At 41.9% G+C, this 22,137-nt stretch overlaps 1 protein-coding gene across 1 annotated transcript in view; it reads right to left on the bottom strand.

The window, feature by feature from the left end:
• Positions 1 to 22,137, bottom strand: part of GRIN2B (glutamate ionotropic receptor NMDA type subunit 2B) — a 434,051-nt gene that overhangs the window by 191,458 nt on the left and 220,456 nt on the right. Inside the window, exon 3 of the mRNA XM_033222803.1 lies at positions 8,199 to 8,797. Within this exon, the coding sequence (XP_033078694.1) occupies positions 8,199 to 8,797 (599 nt within the window). The remainder of the gene's footprint in view (positions 1 to 8,198; positions 8,798 to 22,137) is intronic.

Here is a 22,137-nt window from a genome sequence, read left to right as displayed (position 1 = left end):
AAGCTCTCAGGAAGCTTATGTTAGTTAAGTTGACCTTGCACAGCTGTGGTCCAGCCCTCACTCAGGCTTCCAGTCCATGTCTGTAACCAGAAATGACAGCACTCCAGCTTTCTGGCAACTCATCCCCATCCTTACCCCCACCCAGGCAGCCTTTATCCTCTGGTGGGAAGAGAGAGCAGATGGAGAAATGACTCCCACTCAATTCCTAAATAATACCAGCTTCAATTCCCATTAACTGTGAATTCACATCCTTGTCTAGGTAAGAACCAAGGGATCAAGAGCCGTGGGGACATTGGCAGGCCAGGGCAAAGGTTAACAGCAAAGCCCTGGCTGCCTGCCAGCCCTTCTGAGGATGTGCCCAAGCAGTGGAGAGGCAGCATGCTCTAGCAAAAAGCACTGCTCCTGCCATCAGGACACCTGGCTTCTGTGCCTGCCCAGCCTCCAACAGAGAAGTGACTGCTCTGAGACTGTGTTTTCACATATGTAAATTCCATCCTACCATCTATTCATTAAGAAGACATGCATTGAAAGGGTTGGATTAGATGAGCACTAAAGACTCTTCCGGCTCTAATGCTCTGATGCTAAGGAAAGTTGAGTTTTCTTTAAAGCTTCCTTCATGTACTGCACAGTGAGGGGCTGAAATCCAGGAACCCCAAGGCAGATCAGGCCAGACTCTGGCATCACACAGCCTGAGCTGGGGATCCCTGGGCCTCGGGTTCCTTAAAAACAGATAAAATGAGGATAATGATTCCTGTCTTTTCATTCCTGCTTTTTTATCTGATAAATATTTATCAATTGCCTACTTATCAGGCACTGTTCTGGGAATACAAAGGTTAAAAAAACACCTTGCTGTCATTGAGCATGAATTCTACTGGGAGGAGGGAGACGACAAAATATTTCAAAATATAATTTACACAGTATATCAGATAAGTGCTATGGCAAAAAATAAAGCAGGAGAAAGGGACAGAGAGTGCTTGGGAGGGTGGGGATACAACTTGCCCTTTTAAACAGGGTGATCAGGGAATGTCTCTCGAGGACATTTGCATCAGGATTTTTGCAGGGATCAAATTAGGTAACTGCACAGCGCTGGGGATGCAGTAAGTACTCAAAAAGACAACTAACGTTGGAGTTCATAACTTCCACAGCCTGGCTGACAACCGGGGCTGATTTAAATATATACCTATGACCCTCTTTTTAACCCATGCCATTGTCACCAACCCACGTCCTTTCTGAGGTGGAATCTGTTTTCAGAATGAGGCTTGTCTGCTTTCTCCACTGAGAGCCATTGCCCTTCTCTGGTTTGCTTCTGTCTTCAAGACCATCCTATTCCTTCCCATAGACCATATTCCATCTGTATCTTCTTCCCCTGCACAGATGTGCATTCTTCATCCCACCCACTGTCCTCAGTTAAATGTAACTCTTTCCCCACTCACTCAACCTTTGTATCCCCTGCCCTCTCCTCCAAATCATACTAAGTTTTTAAAGGAGTGATATAGTTTGCATGTTTGTCCCCTCCAAATCCCAAGTTGAAATGTGACCCCAATGCTGGAGATTGAGCTGGTGGATCATGGATCCATGTCTGTGAGTTTGTGTCACAGACATGGATCCTTCATGAATGGCTTGATGACCTGCCTATGGTCATGAGTGAGTTCTCACTCTATTAATTCATGTGAGAGCTGGTTGTTTGAAGAGCCTGGCATCTCATCCCCTCCCTCTCTTGCTTTCTCTCTCACCATGTGACACGCCTGCCCCCCCTCCGCCACTCCCCACCTTTCACTATGAGTGGAAGTTTCCTAAGGCCCTGACCAGAAGCAGATGCTGGCACCATGCCTCTTGTACAGCCTGCAAAACTGTGAGCCAAAAAACTTATTTATAAATTACCCAGCCTCTAGTATTCCTTTAAAGCAATGCAAAATGGACTATAGGAATCCATTTTGGACTTTATCGAAATGCAAAAAGGAGGGAGGCAAAGAGAAAAATAAAAGGGGGGAGAAAGAGGAAGAATAACAAAAAACAGACAAAGAAAAAAAACACCACCTATATTATGGGTGAGTTTTAAATCTTAAAAGTCAGTCACAGAATTAAATAGTGATTAAGGAAAGAATACTGTAGGGGGTCTCAGTGTTAAATACTTGAAAATGCCTTTCACAAGTTTGAGTTTAGGGAGAAGAAGCAACAATCACTTACTGAAATGACCATCTATATGTCTGATATGAGGAATGTGAAAGACTAGAGGAAAACAGAAGAGCTTGAATCATCCTCCCATTCAATGATTGTCCCGTACACAGCTAACACATGCTTTGTTATGCCTGAACTACAGTAAGCATTGAATGTATCTTTTAGGATAGTTATTAGGTTCTCCGATTATTTTTCCCAACTTATATAACCTTTTACACTACTGAGCAGATAAAGTCATTCCCTCCCTCTATATACAGGTGTGTGTCATTTTACTAAATATTTTGTATGAAAATTTGCATTTTTATGCATATACATAAAAATGTAGCTTTCCTTAGACTCTGGTGCACTTCTTTAATAAGATGAAAGGCCACTGTGCCAGCTATACTGCTTATTACTATGCATTCATGTCACCTTTTTGTTGTTTCACATGTAAATTAGATGAAGTAAAGTGAACCTATAACATGTGCTTTCCTTACCATAAATCTGCCTGTGCTTGGCACTCATCGAACATTTAATAACAAATAAGAGATGGGTAATGACCAGCTCTTGCCCATAATGTCTAAAAACTAATTGACTCAATTCCTCATTTATTTTTTAACCTTTCAGCACTTTCCAGGCCAAGAATCAAATCCTCATTTGATTTGATTGATCCCATGGGAACAATCTGGCTCATGCATTGGTTCCAAAGATGGGGAATTTGCCTCAAGGTTGTAGGAAGATTGAGCTTATCATAGCTCTTTCATTAAGAACCTAACAAATTACTTTTTTTCACATTAGTTATTCAAAGTTACTCTTCCCCATCCCTCAAAGGCTGGGCTGGGAGGACCCAGCCTTTTGAGATGGCAACTTTCACTGGGAAAGAAGAATTTGGGGAAGGAGGAAACAAATGTTAAGTAGAAAAACCACAGACACTGGGGGAAAGTAATTAGGCAAGATTCATAAGAGGTTTGCTATATTAAGATCCATCTATCTCAAATAGCATCCGTTCTTTCTACAAGTTCCAAAAGTAGCTCTGTATGAAGAGAAGCAGCGGGCTCTCAGGACAGAAAGAGAGCACAGAGGTACGTGGCAGGTGTACTATCACGTGAGTGACAGAAACAGACCATTGGAGATTACAGAGTACATGGAGAAGGAAAATAACCACTCACTACTCCTTGGAGAAATGATAAATGAAAAATGTAGACAGATGCCTACTAATAACTCACAATTGCTTCCCAGCTCAGGGGAATGAAGATGGGTTTGGAAAACTTATCTAATCATTTTCTAAACATTTTCAGATCATCTGGTTCCAAAAGATGTTTAGACTTTTCTCAAGAACCAAGAAAATTCTTCCCTTAGAGAATATATAGCATAAGAAATTCTCCAGCTCTTTCAATCAAATAAAATTATCAGTTGGAATAAAACTCTCTTAGCATGTCTTGGGCTATAGTATAGGGCATCGTACTATATTTATTAATAAGGCACAAGTGAATGCTATGAAGTTCTAACAGGAAATTAATTTTTATAAGTATACCAAGTAGAGTTGGCAGATTTAGCAAATAAAAATACAAGAGCCCCATGAAATCTGAATTTCAGATAAATAACAAATATTCGTTTGGTATAAGTATGTCCCACGCAATATTTAGGACTGACTTGTGCTAACAAAATTATTCATTGTCTATCTGAAATTCAAATTTAACTGGGCTTAAGTATTTTTCTTGCAACCCTGGCAAAATGCCTCCTCCAGGCAACCCAGAAGCTATCTGGAGATAATCACTAAGTCTATAACAGGCCAAGCTTCAAGGAGTTAAGAAGTTATCAGTGAGGAATTTGGATTCACACCTGATAAATAATGTCATTTGATAGTGAATTGAAATAAGGATCCTCTCTGAGAAGGATTTTGTGCCATAAAAATATATTCTTCCTTTGGTAACTAACAGGTGAATCACTTCAAATGCATGTGTCTCTTTGGGATTCAGCTATATCGTATAACCTCTTCTCTCCATCCCCTAAGTGTAGACTTAAGAACTTCCCCCACATAGAAAGAAAGCTGCAGTCTGGACAGGTGTGAATGACAGCTGTACCTCCCCCTACAATGCTTCTAGAGGGGAAAGGGGCCTATGAATGCTACTACCTTTTCAGGTGAGAGGAGAAGCCACTTTCCTAACTCTATATCCCTAGTGTCATCCTGGGGCTGGGCCACTCCCAGAAATCTCCCAGAGAGCCTTCCTCCCTACTGTGGTTGCTGAGAGGAGAACAGCAAGCTGAAGGAAAAGTCATCCTTATAAAACAACCAGCCATTTGCAGCAATTTTATTTGCAAAGATTTCCTGCTGTGCCTAAATGGTGTGGCTGCTTGGTTTGTTATTTAAAAGAGTGACCCTAGTGAGACCAGAGCTCTGAAGGGGGTGGAGAGTCTGATTCAGACCAGGGTAAGTAGGAGGAGCTTGAACTGAATGTGCCTAATTGAATTCCACTGCTGCTTTTGAGCGTGCTGTGCCTGGTGATAAAATTGCAGACTTGGGGCTAACTCTATAAACCCGTTAGTCAACCCCAATCCTTTCTGGGTCCTGCTAGGAAACTATATTAAAATATTCTCAAGACAGGGCAGGGATGGAGAGTCAAAAACCAGACAATGTATTTGGATGGAGAGGACGGAAAAGAAAGACAATAGAGATAAGGGAAGAATGTAGGTGTATGGACAGGGGAGACATCCAAGAGATGTCCAGATGTCCAGATGCAGAACCCAAGTAAAGGCAGGGAACTGGGGCAGTTTGCAGAGGAATTGCTTTAGTGGAGAAGTAGGTAGGTAAATCTGAAGACACTTCTTAAGCAGTACATTTGGAAAATCAAGTGAAGCTGGACTCCCTCTCTTTCTCAATCTCTCTGCTCTACATTGGTGCCTGAAGAACTGATGAATAATAATCCTTGTTCCCTGTAGGACGGCTACGCTGGAGAAGATGGATGTGGGCCTCTAGGACTGAGTAGGGCCCCCTTCCTGGGTGGCCACATGGGAGCATCTCAGGCCTCAGAGAGATGGCAACAAAGGTTAAAACCAATTGCGATTTCAGAGATATGTGGTTAGAGAGCAGGCTTCAGAGATGACATTTACATTGTAATGTAACATAAGCCAAGCAGGAAATAATAATATCTGCAGATCATTGTTTACCCAGCAGAAGTTTTAAGTTAAAAGCAGGCATTCCTGGGCCATATTTATGAGCTTGAAGGTAACATTCACTTGATTTCTTCGTGTTGTTGGGCAGATGTTTTAGTCTCAGTAGTCCATCATTGTTAGCTTTGGTTTTAATTAGCAAACGTTTGGGAAAATAATCTGAATCAGATTTGAATTTAACACTAAAAACAGTGGGAGGAAAATCAAAGCTACAGAACTGAATCAACAGTACATTTTTCAAGGGAATCTTTATTATCTTGCAAGAACAGGGCAGAACGGGAAGGCTCCTGCAGAGCAGGTGTGCACTGAGGCTTGGAGGGCATCATTCACTTCCCTGTGCCATGCATTGTGCAGGAAATGGGGTCAGAGAAATGAGTGTTATGGGAAGGTCACTACTCTCACAGAGCTCACAGGGAAGGGTGATAATAAAACATGCAATTGCCAGTTTGAAGAGTGGCTTTATCGGAAAAATACAAGATGCAGTGAAGGCATAGAATGTAGTGATGTTAGTCCAAGGCTCAGGGAAGACTTCCCAGCAGAAGTAATGCCAAGACTGAAGCCTGAGGAATCTGAGGAATGAAGAGCATGAAGCAGGTAAAGGAACATCAGCACCTGTGTTTGGTGGGAAGGGGCACCCTGGAGAGTAAGTTGAGGCAGAGAGAGGAAAGAGCTGAAAGCAAGAGAGAGCATGGTGTTTTCGAAGAACTAAACTAAGTTCAGTGTTGCAGGAAGGTAGTATGCAAGGCAGAGAAGAGCGTGAGAGAATTTTGGAAAGACTGGCAGGGCCCATGAGGCTGAAGACTTTATAAACCATATTCAAGAGAATGGACCTCAGTATAGGAGCAATGAAAAGCCCCTGAAAGGTATTAAGCAAGAGAATGACAAAATCACATTTTTAGTTTTGATCACCCTGGCTGCAATGTAGATTGAAAAGCAGCAGAACTGGGAGGAGAAAGATCATGTAAGAAGCCCTGCAGTAATGCACGTTAGAAAAAATGGACTGGGATGTTGTAGGAGAGATGAAAACAAGAACGGCATTCCAGAGGTGTGGGGGGACTAAAATCCAGGGCAAACAGTATGATTGACTGTGAGGTGTCAGGGATATGGAACCAAGGGCATCTTGGAAATTTTTATTTTAGGTAACTTTGTAATAGGATATATCATTTACAAGCAGTGCAGATTTGGCTAGGAGAGGATGGGAGACTAGTAGAAGAGACAGAAGATCAGCTTTGGATACTGTGAGTTCTAAGTGGCCATGGAATCCAAAGAAACATATCTGGCCACAGCTAAGGATACAAATTTAGAGCTCAAGGGAGAGGTTCCAGCCAGAGATGTCACTTTGGAAGATATACAGACATTAATTGTATCCTTGGGAATGGATGAGAAAGGAAGAAGGTCTAGGACAGAACCCCAAGAAGTGCCCATATTTAAGGGATGCATAAAACAGGAGTGTGCTAAGGAGCCCCAGATGGAACTGGAATAGAATGAAACTAAAGAGGTAGAAGAAAAACCAAGACAATCTGTACCAAGCAAGGTGCAATACCTAGGGATGATGGAAAGAGCAGCCTCTGGAGAGTTGACGGTGGAAGAATATCAGGATTGAATCACAGATATAACTACTGTGAACCTGGTTTGAGTTTCAACTCTGAATTGAAGCTCTACTCTACAGACTGCAGTCCAACTCCCTTCTAGAAGTTACCCATGCAACCTCCACTATATGTTTTTCTAACATCCCAAGTATACCTTTTAATATTTTATTTATTAAGCTGGATGGTGAGTACCTGAGTATGCACTAAGTTTTTCTGAATACCTTTCTGTACATCTTAATACAATTAAAAATAACTTCAAATGGATGTCCAAAACATTATTGAATGAAAGAAGTCAAGCTATTGAACAGCAAGTATACTTATATTTCCATATATGTAACACTGTAGCTTTATATCCATATAAATGTACATGCACAGAGAGATATCTAGAAAGATGTTCACTAATTATTTCTACAATGATTATCTCCAATTAATTGTATTTAAGGTCATTTTTATTTTTAAAACACACTTCTTTATGTTCTATTTAGTTTGAATTTTTGTAATGCACATATATAGAAGTTTTATACAAATAGTAAAACCACAAAAGTGTAGTATAGAATCTTCTACCCCACATAGTCATTTATGACCCCACGGAGGAGGCACTGCAGTCATGGCTGGGTTATGCAAGGTGAGGTCATGCTAAACAAACCAGACTAAGAGCAACCATAAAAGCCGCCTCTACAGCAGCATCCTCACCCTTAAAGGCAGAGGCTAGAAAAGCAAGAGACAAAACCATGCCTGTTTCTTTAAGGGAAGAATATCCTTCATATGACTACAGATCCACATAACCTGTTCTTCTATCTTTCTATAATACACCAACATTCGAAATGTAAGTGGACTGGTCCTCCCTTATTTGTAAGTCTCCTGCATCTTTCCTTGTGATCAAGTAGTACTTACAGATCAGAGAGGCCTAGGTTCAACTCCAAACTGACCACTCACTTGCAACATGACTTTGTATAATTTATGCCTCCAAGCCTATTCTCTTGTATTGTAAAATAGAAACAATTGTTAAAACCTGACTTATAGAGTTATTTTGAGGATCAAATGAAGCCAAACATGCAAAACCCTTAGAGTAACATTTAACACATAATAAATGCTCAATAAGTGAAAGTTGTTTTGGCAAAGTGGGATCCAAAACACTCCCCCAATCATGACCAATTGCCATGCCCAAGGCCAGGCTGCAACCTGCTACCACTGTTCTTCCTGCAGTTTCTGAACTTCCAACCCGTCTTTGAAGCTCCCCTCTCATCTCCACCATCAGCGTGCCCTCTGTTCCACACTCACCTATTTAGCATATTGGACTGGTAGATTCTCTTCTCATGGGTATTGTAACAACTGCTTTTGGGCTCAGGGATGAAGCTGTGCTCAGACAGCATGTCAGAAGCAGCAGTGGTGATTATGGCAATTCCATCTCTCACTCTGGCAGGGAGGCCATAGTCCCATTCATCATATGATACAGAGATGAGCCCAGTGGGGAACTCTGCAGGCACTGTGTCTGTATCCCCTGCCACCAGACTGGGCACGATCCACGTGTAGCCGTAGCCAGTCAGCCCTACTGAGTTGGCCACTTCAAAGATGTAGGTGGCTTCTTCCTTGGTACAGTAAAGAAGAATGATGGGGCTTTGAAGTTTCTTGAGCTGATTCTGGATCTTAGAATCTCCATCGTCCAGGGACATGTCCAGTAGGAGGACTTCCTCTAGCTCCCAGCCCACAAAGCTATTCTCAATGGTGCTGCGGATCTTGTTTACAAAGTCCTGGTAGCCAGGGAAATAGGTGGTGACGATAGAAAAGATGTACCAGTCATATTCTTCCATGATGTTGAGCATTACGGAAGCTTGCTGTTCAATTGATGGGCCAAACTGGAAGAACATGGAGGATTCATCCTAGAAAAAGAACAGGACAAGAAAAGGAAGAGAGAAAAACATCAAACCAAAGATGGTAACGGAGATTTTGAACCAAGTGAGTACAAAGATTTGTGTTCATTACTTATTATTTATATAATGCCTTTACAAGTTTGTATTTATAATAAATATTTTAAAATATTTAAATTGCAGACATTTGTAATACCTTTCTTCCAAAAATTGTCTCCTAGACTTTACAGGAAATCAACCTAGGTCTATACTTGCCTTGTCTGAAATCCTTGGGGTTACTGCCAGAGCCTAGGGAAGCTTCCCAAAATCAAATATGTTAATATTTCTATAGCAAAACATACGAAGAGTCACATAGTGTAGAATAAAGGCTCTAAACGGCCTCATGTCAGTTCAGGTCAGGTTTTGTTGTCAAATGAGCTATACAAACACAAATACAGATGCTCATGCAGACATACACATACATACTTTCCATTTTTCAAGGCTTTTGGATTTCTTCCTTGTGAATGTGTATCACCCAGTCACAGAGTGCATAATCCAAAAATGTCATTGATCTACACATAAACCTATCTATGGAGGTGAGATAAGCTCAGTGGTCCAGAAGGTGAATGGTACTCAGGTACAGACATCAGGGAGAAGTATATGTAGTATGAAATTGGATCAGTATATATTGTATAAACATACAAATGTTAAATTAATATCGCATTTAGTTTTCTCTCTAACTTCTGCTCTGATGATAATATATGCAGAAAAGAATAAGGCTCAAACAGTATGTCTAAGCTGCAAGTTAAAATTATTGCCATTTGAACTCATATCTGATTAAGCTTTACTTCAGACATATAGAAGACATGCTCTTTCTCTGACCTACCGGACACCACAGATCTTGGTTTGACCTGGGCATTGCACACACACTCCACTGTCAATTCTGAGCATCTTCTGATTTCTCCTTCCTTTCCAGGGAGAAGCCATTTTAAATGTCTCCCATTTTAAGCTGCGTTTCACCTGCTGTTCTGAGATGTCAAGCCCTGCATTTTATCTCTACCTTTAGCTAGATGAATCCGAAACCACAAAATGAACACCCTCTTAGCCTTGTCCTCCTCTCTTGACTATTTCCCCTGATTTCCTCCTGGGTAATGGCATCTCTTTCCTTGCTCTGTGCCCCCTATCTTCTACCCCATAGCTCATCTCCATTTTATAGCAATCCAGGCTAACAAAACTGTGTCTTTTTCTAAGGGGCAGTTCCTTCTTATCCCCCAATGAGAGCTTCAAAGCACAGTTACAAGTGACCTGGGCTTTTAAACAAAATTATACAGTGGTTTCTTAGTTCAGGAACATATTGTTGCGCAGCTGAGAAATTGCCAAGCATTTCTTCAGCACCCTTTATTGAAAAAAATACAGACTGGGAAATATCCAGCTGGTATCCAAAAATCCTGATTCGGCAGTGAGAGCTGCCAGCCCCTGGCTCTGCCTGGGCCGTTTGTTCTCGCAGCTTGCGCTTTTTGCGTTTTCCACAGGCTACCCAGAATGAAACCCTGGATGCTAGGTCATATAGAAGTAATTTTTCCTGCTAAGGGTGAAATGGTGCCCACCAGCACTCTCTTCTCTGGACTTAAAGATGCAGTTGAAGGGGAGCTTGATAGGATCATGTAATTGAGAAAAGCAGGGAGGGTGAGGTACCAAGAATGGGTGAGTAGAAAAAAGGGAATGAATTCAAAATAGAATAATTATATCATGTGTATCTATTCCAAACCCTGGCCAGTCCCTGTTCCGAGACTTCTCCTAATACATGAGTATAACTCTTAGGCAAAGCTGATCTTGTTAATAGGTTATATAACACAGTGGGACTTTGGTCAGAATGTTTGTGTCCTCCCCAAATTCATACGTTGAAATCCTAACTCCCAAGGTGATGATATCTGATGGTATCAAGAGATGAGTGAGGCCCTCATAAATGAAATTAGTGCCCTTATTAAAGAAGCCCCAGAGAGCTGCCTTGCTCCTTCCACCCTGTGAGGACAGAGCAAGAAGGTGCTCTCTATGAGTCAGGGCATGAGCCCTCACGAGGCACCAAATCTACTGGCACCTTGATCTCGAACTTCCCAGACTCCAGAACTGTGAGAAATAAATTTCTGTTCTTTTTTTTTTTCTGGAGTCTTGCTCTGTCACCCAGGCTGGAGTATAGTAGTGCAATCTCGGCTCACTGCAACCTCCACCTCCCAGGTTCTAGCAATTGACTACCTCAGCCTCCCGAGTAACTGGGATTACAGGCGCCCGCCACCATGCCAGGCTAATTTTTGTATTTTTAGTAGACACAGGGTTTCACCACCTTGGCCAGGCTGGTCTTGAACTTCTAACGTTGTGATCCACCCGCCTTGGACTCCCAAAGTGCTGGAATTACAGGTGTGAGCCACCGCGCTCACCCAAATTTCTGTTCTTTATAAGCTACTCAGTTTATAAGTAGCCTGAAAGGACTGAGACAAGTGGGAATCTGGGACAATACAATTTTATTCCAAGAATTGTCAGTGGCCTACAGAGGACGACGACAGGAAAGGAAGACCAGCGGCAGGGTGACACCCCTAGAATAGCTGTCACTTTAAAGAGACACCCATTTGTTTTTCCTGTCATGCTTCCAGTTAAAGAAAAACTGGGGGATTCCCAAATAAGAAATATTAATACATGAGCTTCCACAAGCCCAGTGGTTATAGCAAAGTGAAGAAACTTTCCAATATGCTTCAAGATGTACAAGCTTGGGATGAAAGGCATCCCAGCAGCAAACAAAGCAGGTCTACCTATTCTGTGATAAATGAACAGATCTTATCACAAGAAGGCCCTTGAATAGATGCAAAGTTCATGTGCTGTGAAACCACAGCTGGCTCAAATACATAGCAAGAGATACAAAAGCCACGAGGGTCCATAGTAAATGGGCTTATGTTAATTAGATTGAATTTAAAAGAAAACCAATCTATTAAATACCGACTTGGCCCTGCCCTCTGTTAGGCTTCTCTTAATACTGTCTCTCCCCCAATTGCAAATGGCTTGTAAAGACACTGCCAGCTACTGTGTGAAGGAAGCCAATGCATAATGAGAGTGAGAAATGAGAAGAATTAATATGGCTCCATCATCCCTCACCACATCCTTATTGTACCTTCTAGTTCTAGTGTCCTCCACAATCTGATCTTTTTCCTGATTTCTCTGCCCCCATCAATGCCCAGCTCAACCATTTTATTTTGCCAAGCTCTTATTAAATAAGGATGCTTTACATGACCATTTTACCTGGCACCCGAAGGAGGTAATGAAGCCAAACAGAAGTCAAGAAACAGAATAATAGCTTGGGCCAATGTTTTCTGGTATAATGAGTAGTGCAGTTATTATTCATTTAGTTGACACATCAATACGGTATACAGTGATCAGGAATGGGACAACTCTTTTTCAGTAAAACTCTAGGCTAGCTATAAGTTGCAAATGGTGACAGGCTTTGCAAATTATGGCCATAGCCACAAATCAAAGGGCAATCTTCATGTGTGCATAGAGTGGAAAGGACTGGTGGCCACACATCCATCTTTGCAGGCACCCAGCATGCGCTGTGATTACCACAAGTCATCAAGGATGAAGGACAGAGATATAATTCTGTTTGCAGCTCACTATGCTTCCCCACTTACATTTTTATCTCCTAATGTCATTACAAAATGTTGACATGCAGGGGTCCTTGGAGCAGTCTCCTCCTAGTGAAGAATCCCAGTCGAATTTATTACCCGAACATACTCCTTCAATTCACCTCAAGAGCATCTTTAACATATTCCTCCATAAAGGGCCACCCTCACAGAGATGAATAAGCAGCACAGGGAAGGTAGAATTGTACACTAGACCCTAACAGTCTAGCACCATAATGTGGGGCCCCCATCACTTTGATGTTTGTGGTGTTTATTTGCTAATAAGAAGAAACAAAAAGAGGTGCTTTTTTATCTTATTATCTGCCTCAGAAAATAATTGTCTAAAAAATTAGCATTACGTAAGATTCCTCTTCTGCAGCATCCAGATCCCTGATCGATCCACTTCAGAAACAAAGGATTAAGTGCCCCAGTGGCTGGTAGTGCCCCTGGCAATAGGCTTCCACCCAACACCTTTGGGGACTGTCTCAGCTGAAAAAGCCCACATCCCCAAAGCCGTGTCCCTTTCCTGGTGTAAATGGCACTGAAAAACTGGCTGTCACAGGTATAAAGACCTAGTCTTCTTGCTCTAACTCTGGACAACTCCAAAGGGTCAGTTTATCTTCAGAATTCCCTCACAGGATTTCTGGAGCTTCCATTAAAACTACATCACACCTACACTTCTCCTGTCCAGCCTTGTCCAATCTTCCCTTCCCGCTCATGGTGTTGATCTCAAAAGCACCCCCTAATAAAACCCCCTGCACACTAACCTCAGGCTCAGAGTCTGCTTCCCTGGGAACCTGACTCTACCCATGTCCCCCTTTTCAACACCAAAAAGAAATTGCTTCAAAGAGAACATATCTATTTTCAAATACTGAAATGACTTATTGGGTAGAAAGACAAATCTTTGCCCATTAAATTCAGAGGAGAAGAGAACTGGGAACAAAGAGTAGAAGTATTAAAAGGCATTATTGGGCTCAATATAAGAAATGCATTTGCAAAAATTATAGGTTCTTAAAATGGAATGGGTCTCATAAGGTAGTGAGCTCTCTGTCACTGTTAGCATTCAAACAAGAGCTGGATTATTATCTAACAGAGGGTTGTTCCCCAGTACATGGGCTGGAAAATTTTATGATTATCCTTAAGACCCAGTTCAAATGTCAGGTCTTTTATGTATGTCATCTTTTCTAACTTGCCCTAGTCAACTCAGTTCTATCTCCCCTTTGCTTTTATCACATTTTGTACATGCCTCAGTCATCATACTTACACAGTAAACATGCCTACTTGCCTTATCCGACTAAAAATGTTTCTCAAGACTATAAACTATACCTTGTTCATCTCTAGATCCCTAGCTGACACATGACACGTTTTTCTAGTGTTCATTGTATTAATATTGTAGAAGTTTTGTTTACTGGGTGGGAAAGTAACTGAAATGAATTTGATGATCTCATCTAGTTTCAATTTTTTTTTTTTTTTTGAGATGAAGTCTCACTCTGTTGCCCAGCTGGAGTGCAGTGGCATGATCTTGGCTCACTGTAACCTCTGCCTCCCAGGTTCAAGCAATTCTCATGCCTCAGCCTCCCAAGTAGCTGGGACTACAGGCGTGCACCACCATGTCCAGCACATTTTTTTGTATTTTTAGTAGAGATGGGGTTTCACCATGTTGGCCAGGATGGTCTCCATCTCCTGGTGATCCACCCTTCTCGGCCTCCCAAAGTGCTGGGATTACAGGTGTGAGCTACCACACCCAGCCTCGTTTCTAATTTTTATGCTGACGGCATATATCTACCTCATAGAAATAAAGCACGCCTGAAAAGTTATACATAAACTGTGCTTTTACAAAACGTGAGGGGATCCCTTTTGTAGCCAGCCAGAGTGACAGAAAATGCTATAGTCACTTATTTACATCTCTTTGTAGCAAACTCCTTGAAAGCAACATCTATACTCATTTCTCCTAATTCTCTTCTCCCATTCTCATAAACTGACTCCAATTAGACTTTCAACTCCACCACTTCACGGAAACTCCTCTTGTAAAAGGCAGGTGACTTTGATATTGACAACGCCAGTGTCCACTTGCAGTCCTCTTTATCTACCAGCAATACTTGACGTCCTTCATCCAATCCCTGCAAGAGTCTGCTCAATGGTACCAGTGGCTCTGTCTCAACCCCCTAGTCTAATGCTCAACAAAGGAGGATGTTCTTTTGTAAACGCGATGTTATTGTCTACCCAAAACCGTCAAAGGCTTCCCAGTGTACTACAAAGAACTAGCCAGCACCCTTGATTTGGACCCCCTGTTGGCCCTCGGGTCCCAGGCCCTCACTCTGCTCCATGCACTCTGATCTGTCTTGAATGTGCACACATTGTTTCTCCAGGCCTTTGCTCTAGCTATTTCCCCTGCCTGAAACACTTTTTCTCCAGCTATCCAGGTATCACACATGCACCTCTTCCATGTCTTTACTAAAATCTTGCCTTCCCAATACAGTGCTCTCAATCCTGACCACACCATGGAATGCTGAAGCCTGTCCTCACTTGTCATAGGCATGTTTGATCCCCTTGTCCAGCTTTGATTTTTCTTTTTCCCATAGCATCTCTCATCAGAGGGACTACATGATTACTTATTTGACATGTTTGTTATGAACTCATCTGCCTCTTGCTAATTAAATGTGAGCACCAGGAGGGCAGGGATCGGTATGTGTTTGTTCATTGCTATAACCCAGCACCTAGAATTGAGGTCTGGCCTACAGGGTGCTCTCAGTAAATATTTGAATTTTTTAAAATGGGGTCATGGATGCTGCAACCAGATAGCTCTCAAATCTAACTTATCTTTGTTGGCTATCCAATTGTGATTATATTTTTCCAGCATCTTAAAGTCTTTCATATTATTCAAATCTCAGTACTGTATAATATCATAGGGATTTTAATCCTGTTAGGACACTAGTATGGTTTCAGATTAAATCCATCTGGTTTTCCTCCTAGTCTCTTTCCTATTATATTAATAAAGAAAATTCTTCTGTTCTTCTAAATTCAGTTCTTGAGGAGGATCTGTGTCTGAAAAAGTCTAGAACTGTTAGGCTTTCCTTGAGACTTTCTCCACCAGATTAAGGAAGGCAAGTGTAGAAACGATGGGCTAAGAGGCCAGGGTTACCCAGCTGTCCTGAGAAGTTCTGAGTACTCCATCTTCACTTCCACATTTGCACAGAGTAGAAGCAGAATATGGGAGACAAAAAAATCTCTTTCTTCTCCCATAATAAGGGGAAATACTTTCCTCTACTCATCAAATCCTCAATGATCATCTCCTTTGACAACTAGAAATTCTGATACCACATCATCACTTTGTTCTGATGACTGAGGCTGGAGTTAGTTCCTTAGCATGGCTCTGAATAGTGTCAGAGTTTTGTGAGCAGTATCTTGCAAGATAGGGTAAATTTCTGATGTTCTCCAGTCTCACCATTAATCAAAAATGTCATGACTGAAACACACAATGGAAGCATATCGATAGAGAATCATGATCTTTCCTGCCTGTTAAATGCCAGACCCATTCTTTTCTTTAAACCCTTGCACACAAAAGAGAACATTCTGAGTTTTCAAAGAAATTCAAGCAGATCTGACAAGTTTAAGAGCCACTCTGGATAACTACACAACTTTCACAGAAGCCAGTATTCTTTTTATTATTTGTTCTTTCAGAAGATAATTGTCCTTTCTACTTGAATTTGGCCCCATTTTCCTCCCTGACTGAGTCTCTCTTTGGATGTGCTTTAATCACCAAATTTAAGCCACAGTAGAGAAACAAACTAAAGGTGTTCATTCACTCTGAGAATGTCTACAAGATTCTTGATATTCTAGGTCACAGAGACAATTTTATAGCCAGAAGAAAGCAATAGGAAGTGTAATAAGAGGAGAAGGAATAGGCAGATTCCCCATCACTAAGATATCCAAATTAATTACAGAATTAAAGTAAGGGAGCAAAGGGCCTGGAGGATAGTAAGAGCACTTCGAGAATGTGTTTGTGCCCCTTTGTAAGGTATCAGGACCGCTAAAATCTTAACAAGGCTGTTTCATTTCATCTTAAAGTAAAAGTCCTTTCCAAGGCCTACTCCATTATGCAAATCAAACCTACTCTCAGATGGACTGACTTGCATTTTTATTAAGAGGTGCCTTTCTGGGGCCGGGCGCGGTGGCTCAAGCCTGTAATCCCAGCACTTTGGGAGGCCGAGACAGGTGGATCACGAGGTCAGGAGATCGAGCCCATCCTGGCCTACACGGTGAAACCCCGTCTCTACTAAAAAATACAAAAAAAAAAAAAAAAAAACTAGCCGGGCAAGGTGGCGGGAGCCTGTAGTCCCAGCTACTCGGGAGGCTGAGGCAGGAGAATGGCGTAAACCCGGGAGGCGGAGCTTGCAGTGAGCCGTGATCGCGCCACTGCACTCCAGCCTGGGCGACAGAGCCAGACTCCGTCTCAAAAAAAAAAAAAAAAAAGAGGTGCCTTTCTATAAAAGAGCAAGCTCTCAAGTTCAGCAACAACCAGGTTCTGTGACTGAATAAATATACTTTTAAATAAACACAATGGAAGAAGACAGGAAAACAGGAAAGGTTGAAAGAAATGAAATGAGTAGAGAAAAGGTGTGTACATATTGAACTAAGTGTTAATTAAGTAGTAGGGTTATCAATATCACACTAAATTTATAAAATCAAGTGTGGTCAACACAAATATAGATCTGGGAATTTATAGAATAAAATGAAAGGCATCAGAAAACAAAACCTAATAACCAAAAGGAAAAATTGATCTTTTTTTTTGGAAGGGAGTCTAGCTCTGTCACCCAGGCTGGAGTGCAGTGGCTCAATCGCAGCTCACTGCAGCCTCTACCTCCCAGGTTCAAGCGATTCTCCTGCCTCAGCCTCCTGAGTAGCTGGGACTACAGCGTGCGTCACCACGCCCAGCTAATTTTTTGCATTTTTAGTAGAGACGGGGTTTCACTGTGTTAGCCAGGAATTTCTTGATCTCCTGACCTCATGATCCACCCACCTCAGCCTCCCAAAGTGCTAGGATTACATGTGTGAGCCACTGTGCCCGGCCATCATTTCCTAGTAGGTATGAAATACTAAATCCAAAATTGCCTTATCTCATCAAAATCATCTTATTTAACCTAAGCTGAAAGGACAGCATCTGCAAAAGAACTGTGATTATTACTAAAGAGCAGAGTTAAGTGCAAGCCAGTGATGGCACTTGACGTACTAGCGCATTTTTCAGAGTAAAGATGTTGACATTTGTCTCAAATAAATTAACATTCCCATCTCTTCAAACACATTTGATCAGAACATCACGTTCATATACCAAGGGGAGCAGAGAAGCGGAAGGGTAGAAAAGGCGTTTTTATATTTGATTAAGCGATGAATGCTAGTACCTCATATGTTGCTGAAAATAACACAAGCACTGGTTCTAGATACAGTGATCTTGCTTGTGCACATGGGTCTCTTCAAGGGATCCCTGGGAAACAAAGGGCTCTTTGCCCTTCTGTCCCAGCTCCATATGGAGTGGGAGACTAGGCATGGCTGAGTTTAAAATGTGGATCAGTCATACTTGTTTGGCCATGGATTAACAAGCCATTGTCTCCAAAGGCTAAATCCAGAAAGAAGTTTTCTGAGAAAGCTTTTTTTTTCCCCCCACCCCCCACCAAACATCCAGCGATGTGTTTTTCTAGGTCTCTAGTTTGGAAAACTGATCAGTACTTCTTCACATATTGCAAAGTACGGCTGTTCACAATCAAAGAGGCTTTGAATTTATTCACATCTCCCAAACCAATTTGGTCCTCCATCTAAAAGAGGCAATGCATTTTGAAGGGTTCCAGAAATGAAAATAAAATTGCACAGAGGCAGATTAAAAAAAAAAAAAAGAAATCTTCAACAACTTGTCAGCACCTGCGTGTTCCAGCTTCATTCAACTATAAGACTTTGAACTTCAGTCACTAAGTACTGCCTTCTGATCTTTAAACCAGGATGGGCCAAGTACTGTTCTCACCAACACCATCTTCTAAAGCTAGCTGGGCTGCTTTACGCCCAGGATTTGGTGAATGCATTGTGAGCCTGGCTGGGTGCAGACATAGTCACCCAAATGAAGCCTGTCTTTTCCTGTGCCTCCCACGTGCCCAATCCAAAGGACTAAATTACCTCCTCATGTTCTGATTTTTATTCCAGTCTCCAGTGGATGAGGACCCTTATTCAGAATCTCCAACTACATTGGACAGTCCATGAGAAGCTGCCTAAATCCTTGATTCTGGGCTTCCTATATCTACAGATGCCAGCTGGGGTCTGACACATCTACTCTTTCCTGTTCTATATGAGATGATTAGGCCATTATTAGTGTCAACACATCTGGGTTGCCTTTTTCCATTACTATATCAAACTCCTACATACCCACGCTAGCCTGAATCCCACCAAGGGGGTTATCTGCTCTTAAATAGGGACTCAGAGCTTGCTGACCTCCACCTTGTGGCAGGCAACCCCATGGCAGGGTTAAGCCCAATCTTTCCTGGCTTTCTGACCCTCCCTAGACCCTGGCCTGCAATACAAATTGTGTTCAGTGTTTGACTGGGTGCATCCAAGTTTATTTGAGATTTTGTTTGCTTTATACTGAAAATTGCTCTCCTTTTCCAGAATTATTCAATTCTTTCTTTTACTATGGCTCATTTATAGCTGCTGGTTATTAGCACTAAAAATGGATCTTTAAGACTTCCGAGTTTCTAACTGCTTACCTTCATTTTCTTGATCTCTAACTCTCCTGGGAATGGACATGTGAAGTTTCATTGAGAATGCAACACAATCCACTAGGATGGATGCCCAGCTCCTAACCTCATACAGGGAGAAACACATGAAAACTATTTTTCTAACCACACAATTGTGTCCACAGTCCTAGAAAACAGCCTATCCTTTTCTCTATCCATACAAAAAAAAAAAAAAAAAGGATATTAGTTTAGAAAGTACAGAATGTTAAGGATTCAGTTGCCAACACAGTCAAGAGACTCTCTCTGGCCCAGCCCATCCCCTCTGACTTACCAACATCCCTGGAGCCCATCTTGTCCCTGCTTGCTGCAATCAGCACTGCAGCCCAGTCTGTGACCTCTTCTTTCTTTGTCTCCCTTTTTCCACAGTCCTAATTCCACAGATAAAGACCCCATCAGAATGTTCTAACTGGCTAAAACCATTAGCCCAACAAGTGTTGCCATTCTTCCCTGTGGGACCTTGGGTAGCTGAAATGCTGTTGCTATCTCAACTTGACTCTGGGAGATGGACCAAGCAGGCAAAAGCAGCAGAAATCACTCATAGGAGGTACCAGCATCGATGGAAATAAGAATAAATCTTTCCCAGAAATAAGAACTTGGCAATTTACTTGGCAAGTAAAAGAATGGGCTATTTACTCATTTTTATTTTAAAATTTGTTTACTTTATTTGTTTGCTTTCAAACCACATTCAGTGGTCTCCAACATTTCTTTTTTTGTTGTTGTTGTTGTTGTTGTTGTTGAGACGGAGTCTGGCTCTGTCGCCCAGGCTGGAGTGCAGTGGCCAGATCTCAGCTCACTGCAAGCTCCGCCTCCTGGGTTTACGCCATTCTCCTGCCTCAGCCTCCCGAGTAGCTGGGACTACAGGCGCCCGCCACCTCGCCCGGCTAGTTTTTTTTTTTTTAGTAGAGACGGGGTTTCACCGTGTTAGCCAGGATGGTCTCGATCTCCTGACCTCGTGATCCACCCGTCTCGGCCTCCCAAAGTGCTGGGATTACAGGCTTGAGCCACCGCGCCCGGCCGGTCTCCAACATTTCTATAGTTGATGGCATTTCACCTGGATACTTTTCCTCTGGTGGAAGTTGACAAGCAGAGAAAGAAGTCTTCAAAAGAAAATGTAATTTGTTATTTCAAACAGAAGGAAACTCGGGGCTTATTCTTGCCCCCACCCTTGTCAGACTCTGGAGTACACAGTTACTGTTATAATCAGATACTAGTACTTATTAATGGCTAATCTGAATCCTTCATAATGGGGCCCCTGCCTATAAATGAATCATCCCAGACAAGTCTGAGTGCGACATGCAGTCTCGTTATCTTTAGAACTGGCAGTAAACCAAATCACCTGAAGCTATCAGGCTCACATCGGCCGACTGTGAATTCTGATCCACGCTAACAAAACAAAATGGGGGCATCCTTATGGCGCAGCAATGACATTTTGATGTTAATTCGGTACTGCCTAAAGGTGCCGATCTGCTCATCTTTTATAAGCACAGATGAAACTCTCTGTTAAATGCCAGCCCAAGATCTCAACGAATAGACACTAACCAGAGTACCCTGAGAACACATTAGTCCAGCTCATAGTAGGATCACAACTAAACCAGTTTTGTAGAATATAAGTGAAACTAGATTATCTTCCAAGTCTTCCAAGAAAAGCTCACAATTTTCTTCAGTTACATAAGCCAGTCAGTCCAGCAACCTGACTTTCAGAAATTCATCCCCTTGTCTGTCTTGAGTCCATCATGCTGCAGATTAAGCTCTTTGGCTGTCATGCTCTCCTTGGTGGAAGGCACATGATAAGCCCTCAAAAATATTGTCAGTATGAACAAAACTGATGTCAAGATGGATGATGTTTTGTCATTACCTTGCATGTACAGATTATTGCTAAGCCCACTCTCAGTCTTTTCTTCCTGAGCCTAAACAATCTCCCTTTCTAATTCATTTCTTATAGTTCTTATGACAATATTCATTGAGTGCATAGTGCAGGCTCCGTGCTGTCCATGCGCTATGTGAATATATTCTCATATTCCATTGCAGTAGGCCCTGATATTTTCTCCGTTTTACCAATAGAGAAAGTGAGCTTCAGAGACATGAAGGGACTTGCCCAAGGTAACTGCTGGAAAGAGAACCTATGTAGGTCTGGCTCAGGGTGCACCCAACAACCACTGCAGCATATATTCTCAAATTTCTTTTATTCATCTCTGTAGCTCTCATCTGAACTGTCTACACATCCTTGTTTCATTAGGAAGCACAGAGTGATGACAGTAGTCTAGTAAAAGTCTAACCTCTGCCTAGTATATTACAGAGATAATTTTCATGAATGCCTTATGCTTCAATCCCATGCATCTATCCACTGGCACTGCTAACTAGTGATGGACTTGGTACACATTATTATTCTGCGGTGTTCTTCTACTGGACATGCATACAACTGATTCTTTGTAACATTATTGTTTGCTAATCAATCACATATTTATTAAATGCTTATCAGGTGCTGGAGGAAGTAGAAATGAAGTATAAGCCATCATCATCCTCAGGTGAGCTAATTGGAAGATAAAAATATATAAAATTATTGATGGTGTTCTTTATTTAAATGCCAGCATGAAGTTTAGAATATAAGTATCCTAACAATGGTGAGAAGAGAGGGCACGATGTCTGCAGAACTATATTTTTCAAGCTTCTTTCTACTTATCCCTCTTTTTCCCAGTTCTCCCACTAGTTTTGTGCAGTGAGCAAAGTAAACATCCATGTGCATTTCAATCCAAATGCCAGACTGTGAAAAGAAACATAAGTAACACTGGGCCTTGAACTGTTCCTTGTATTTGTCCTCAGGTGGACAACGAGCCTCTGATATCTACTCTGATATCTCAGGCAGTCAGGTGAGGGCTAATAGGCATACCATAGAGTATCACGTCCAAATCATAGCTACAGTCTAAATGAATTA

The sequence above is a fragment of the Trachypithecus francoisi genome, unplaced genomic scaffold (assembly GCF_009764315.1).
Source record: "Trachypithecus francoisi isolate TF-2019V2 unplaced genomic scaffold, Tfra_2.0 Lachesis_group11, whole genome shotgun sequence".
NCBI classification, from domain to species: domain Eukaryota; kingdom Metazoa; phylum Chordata; class Mammalia; order Primates; family Cercopithecidae; genus Trachypithecus; species Trachypithecus francoisi.
Note: the sequence above shows the minus strand (reverse complement) of the source record. Positions and strands in the feature narration are given on the sequence as shown.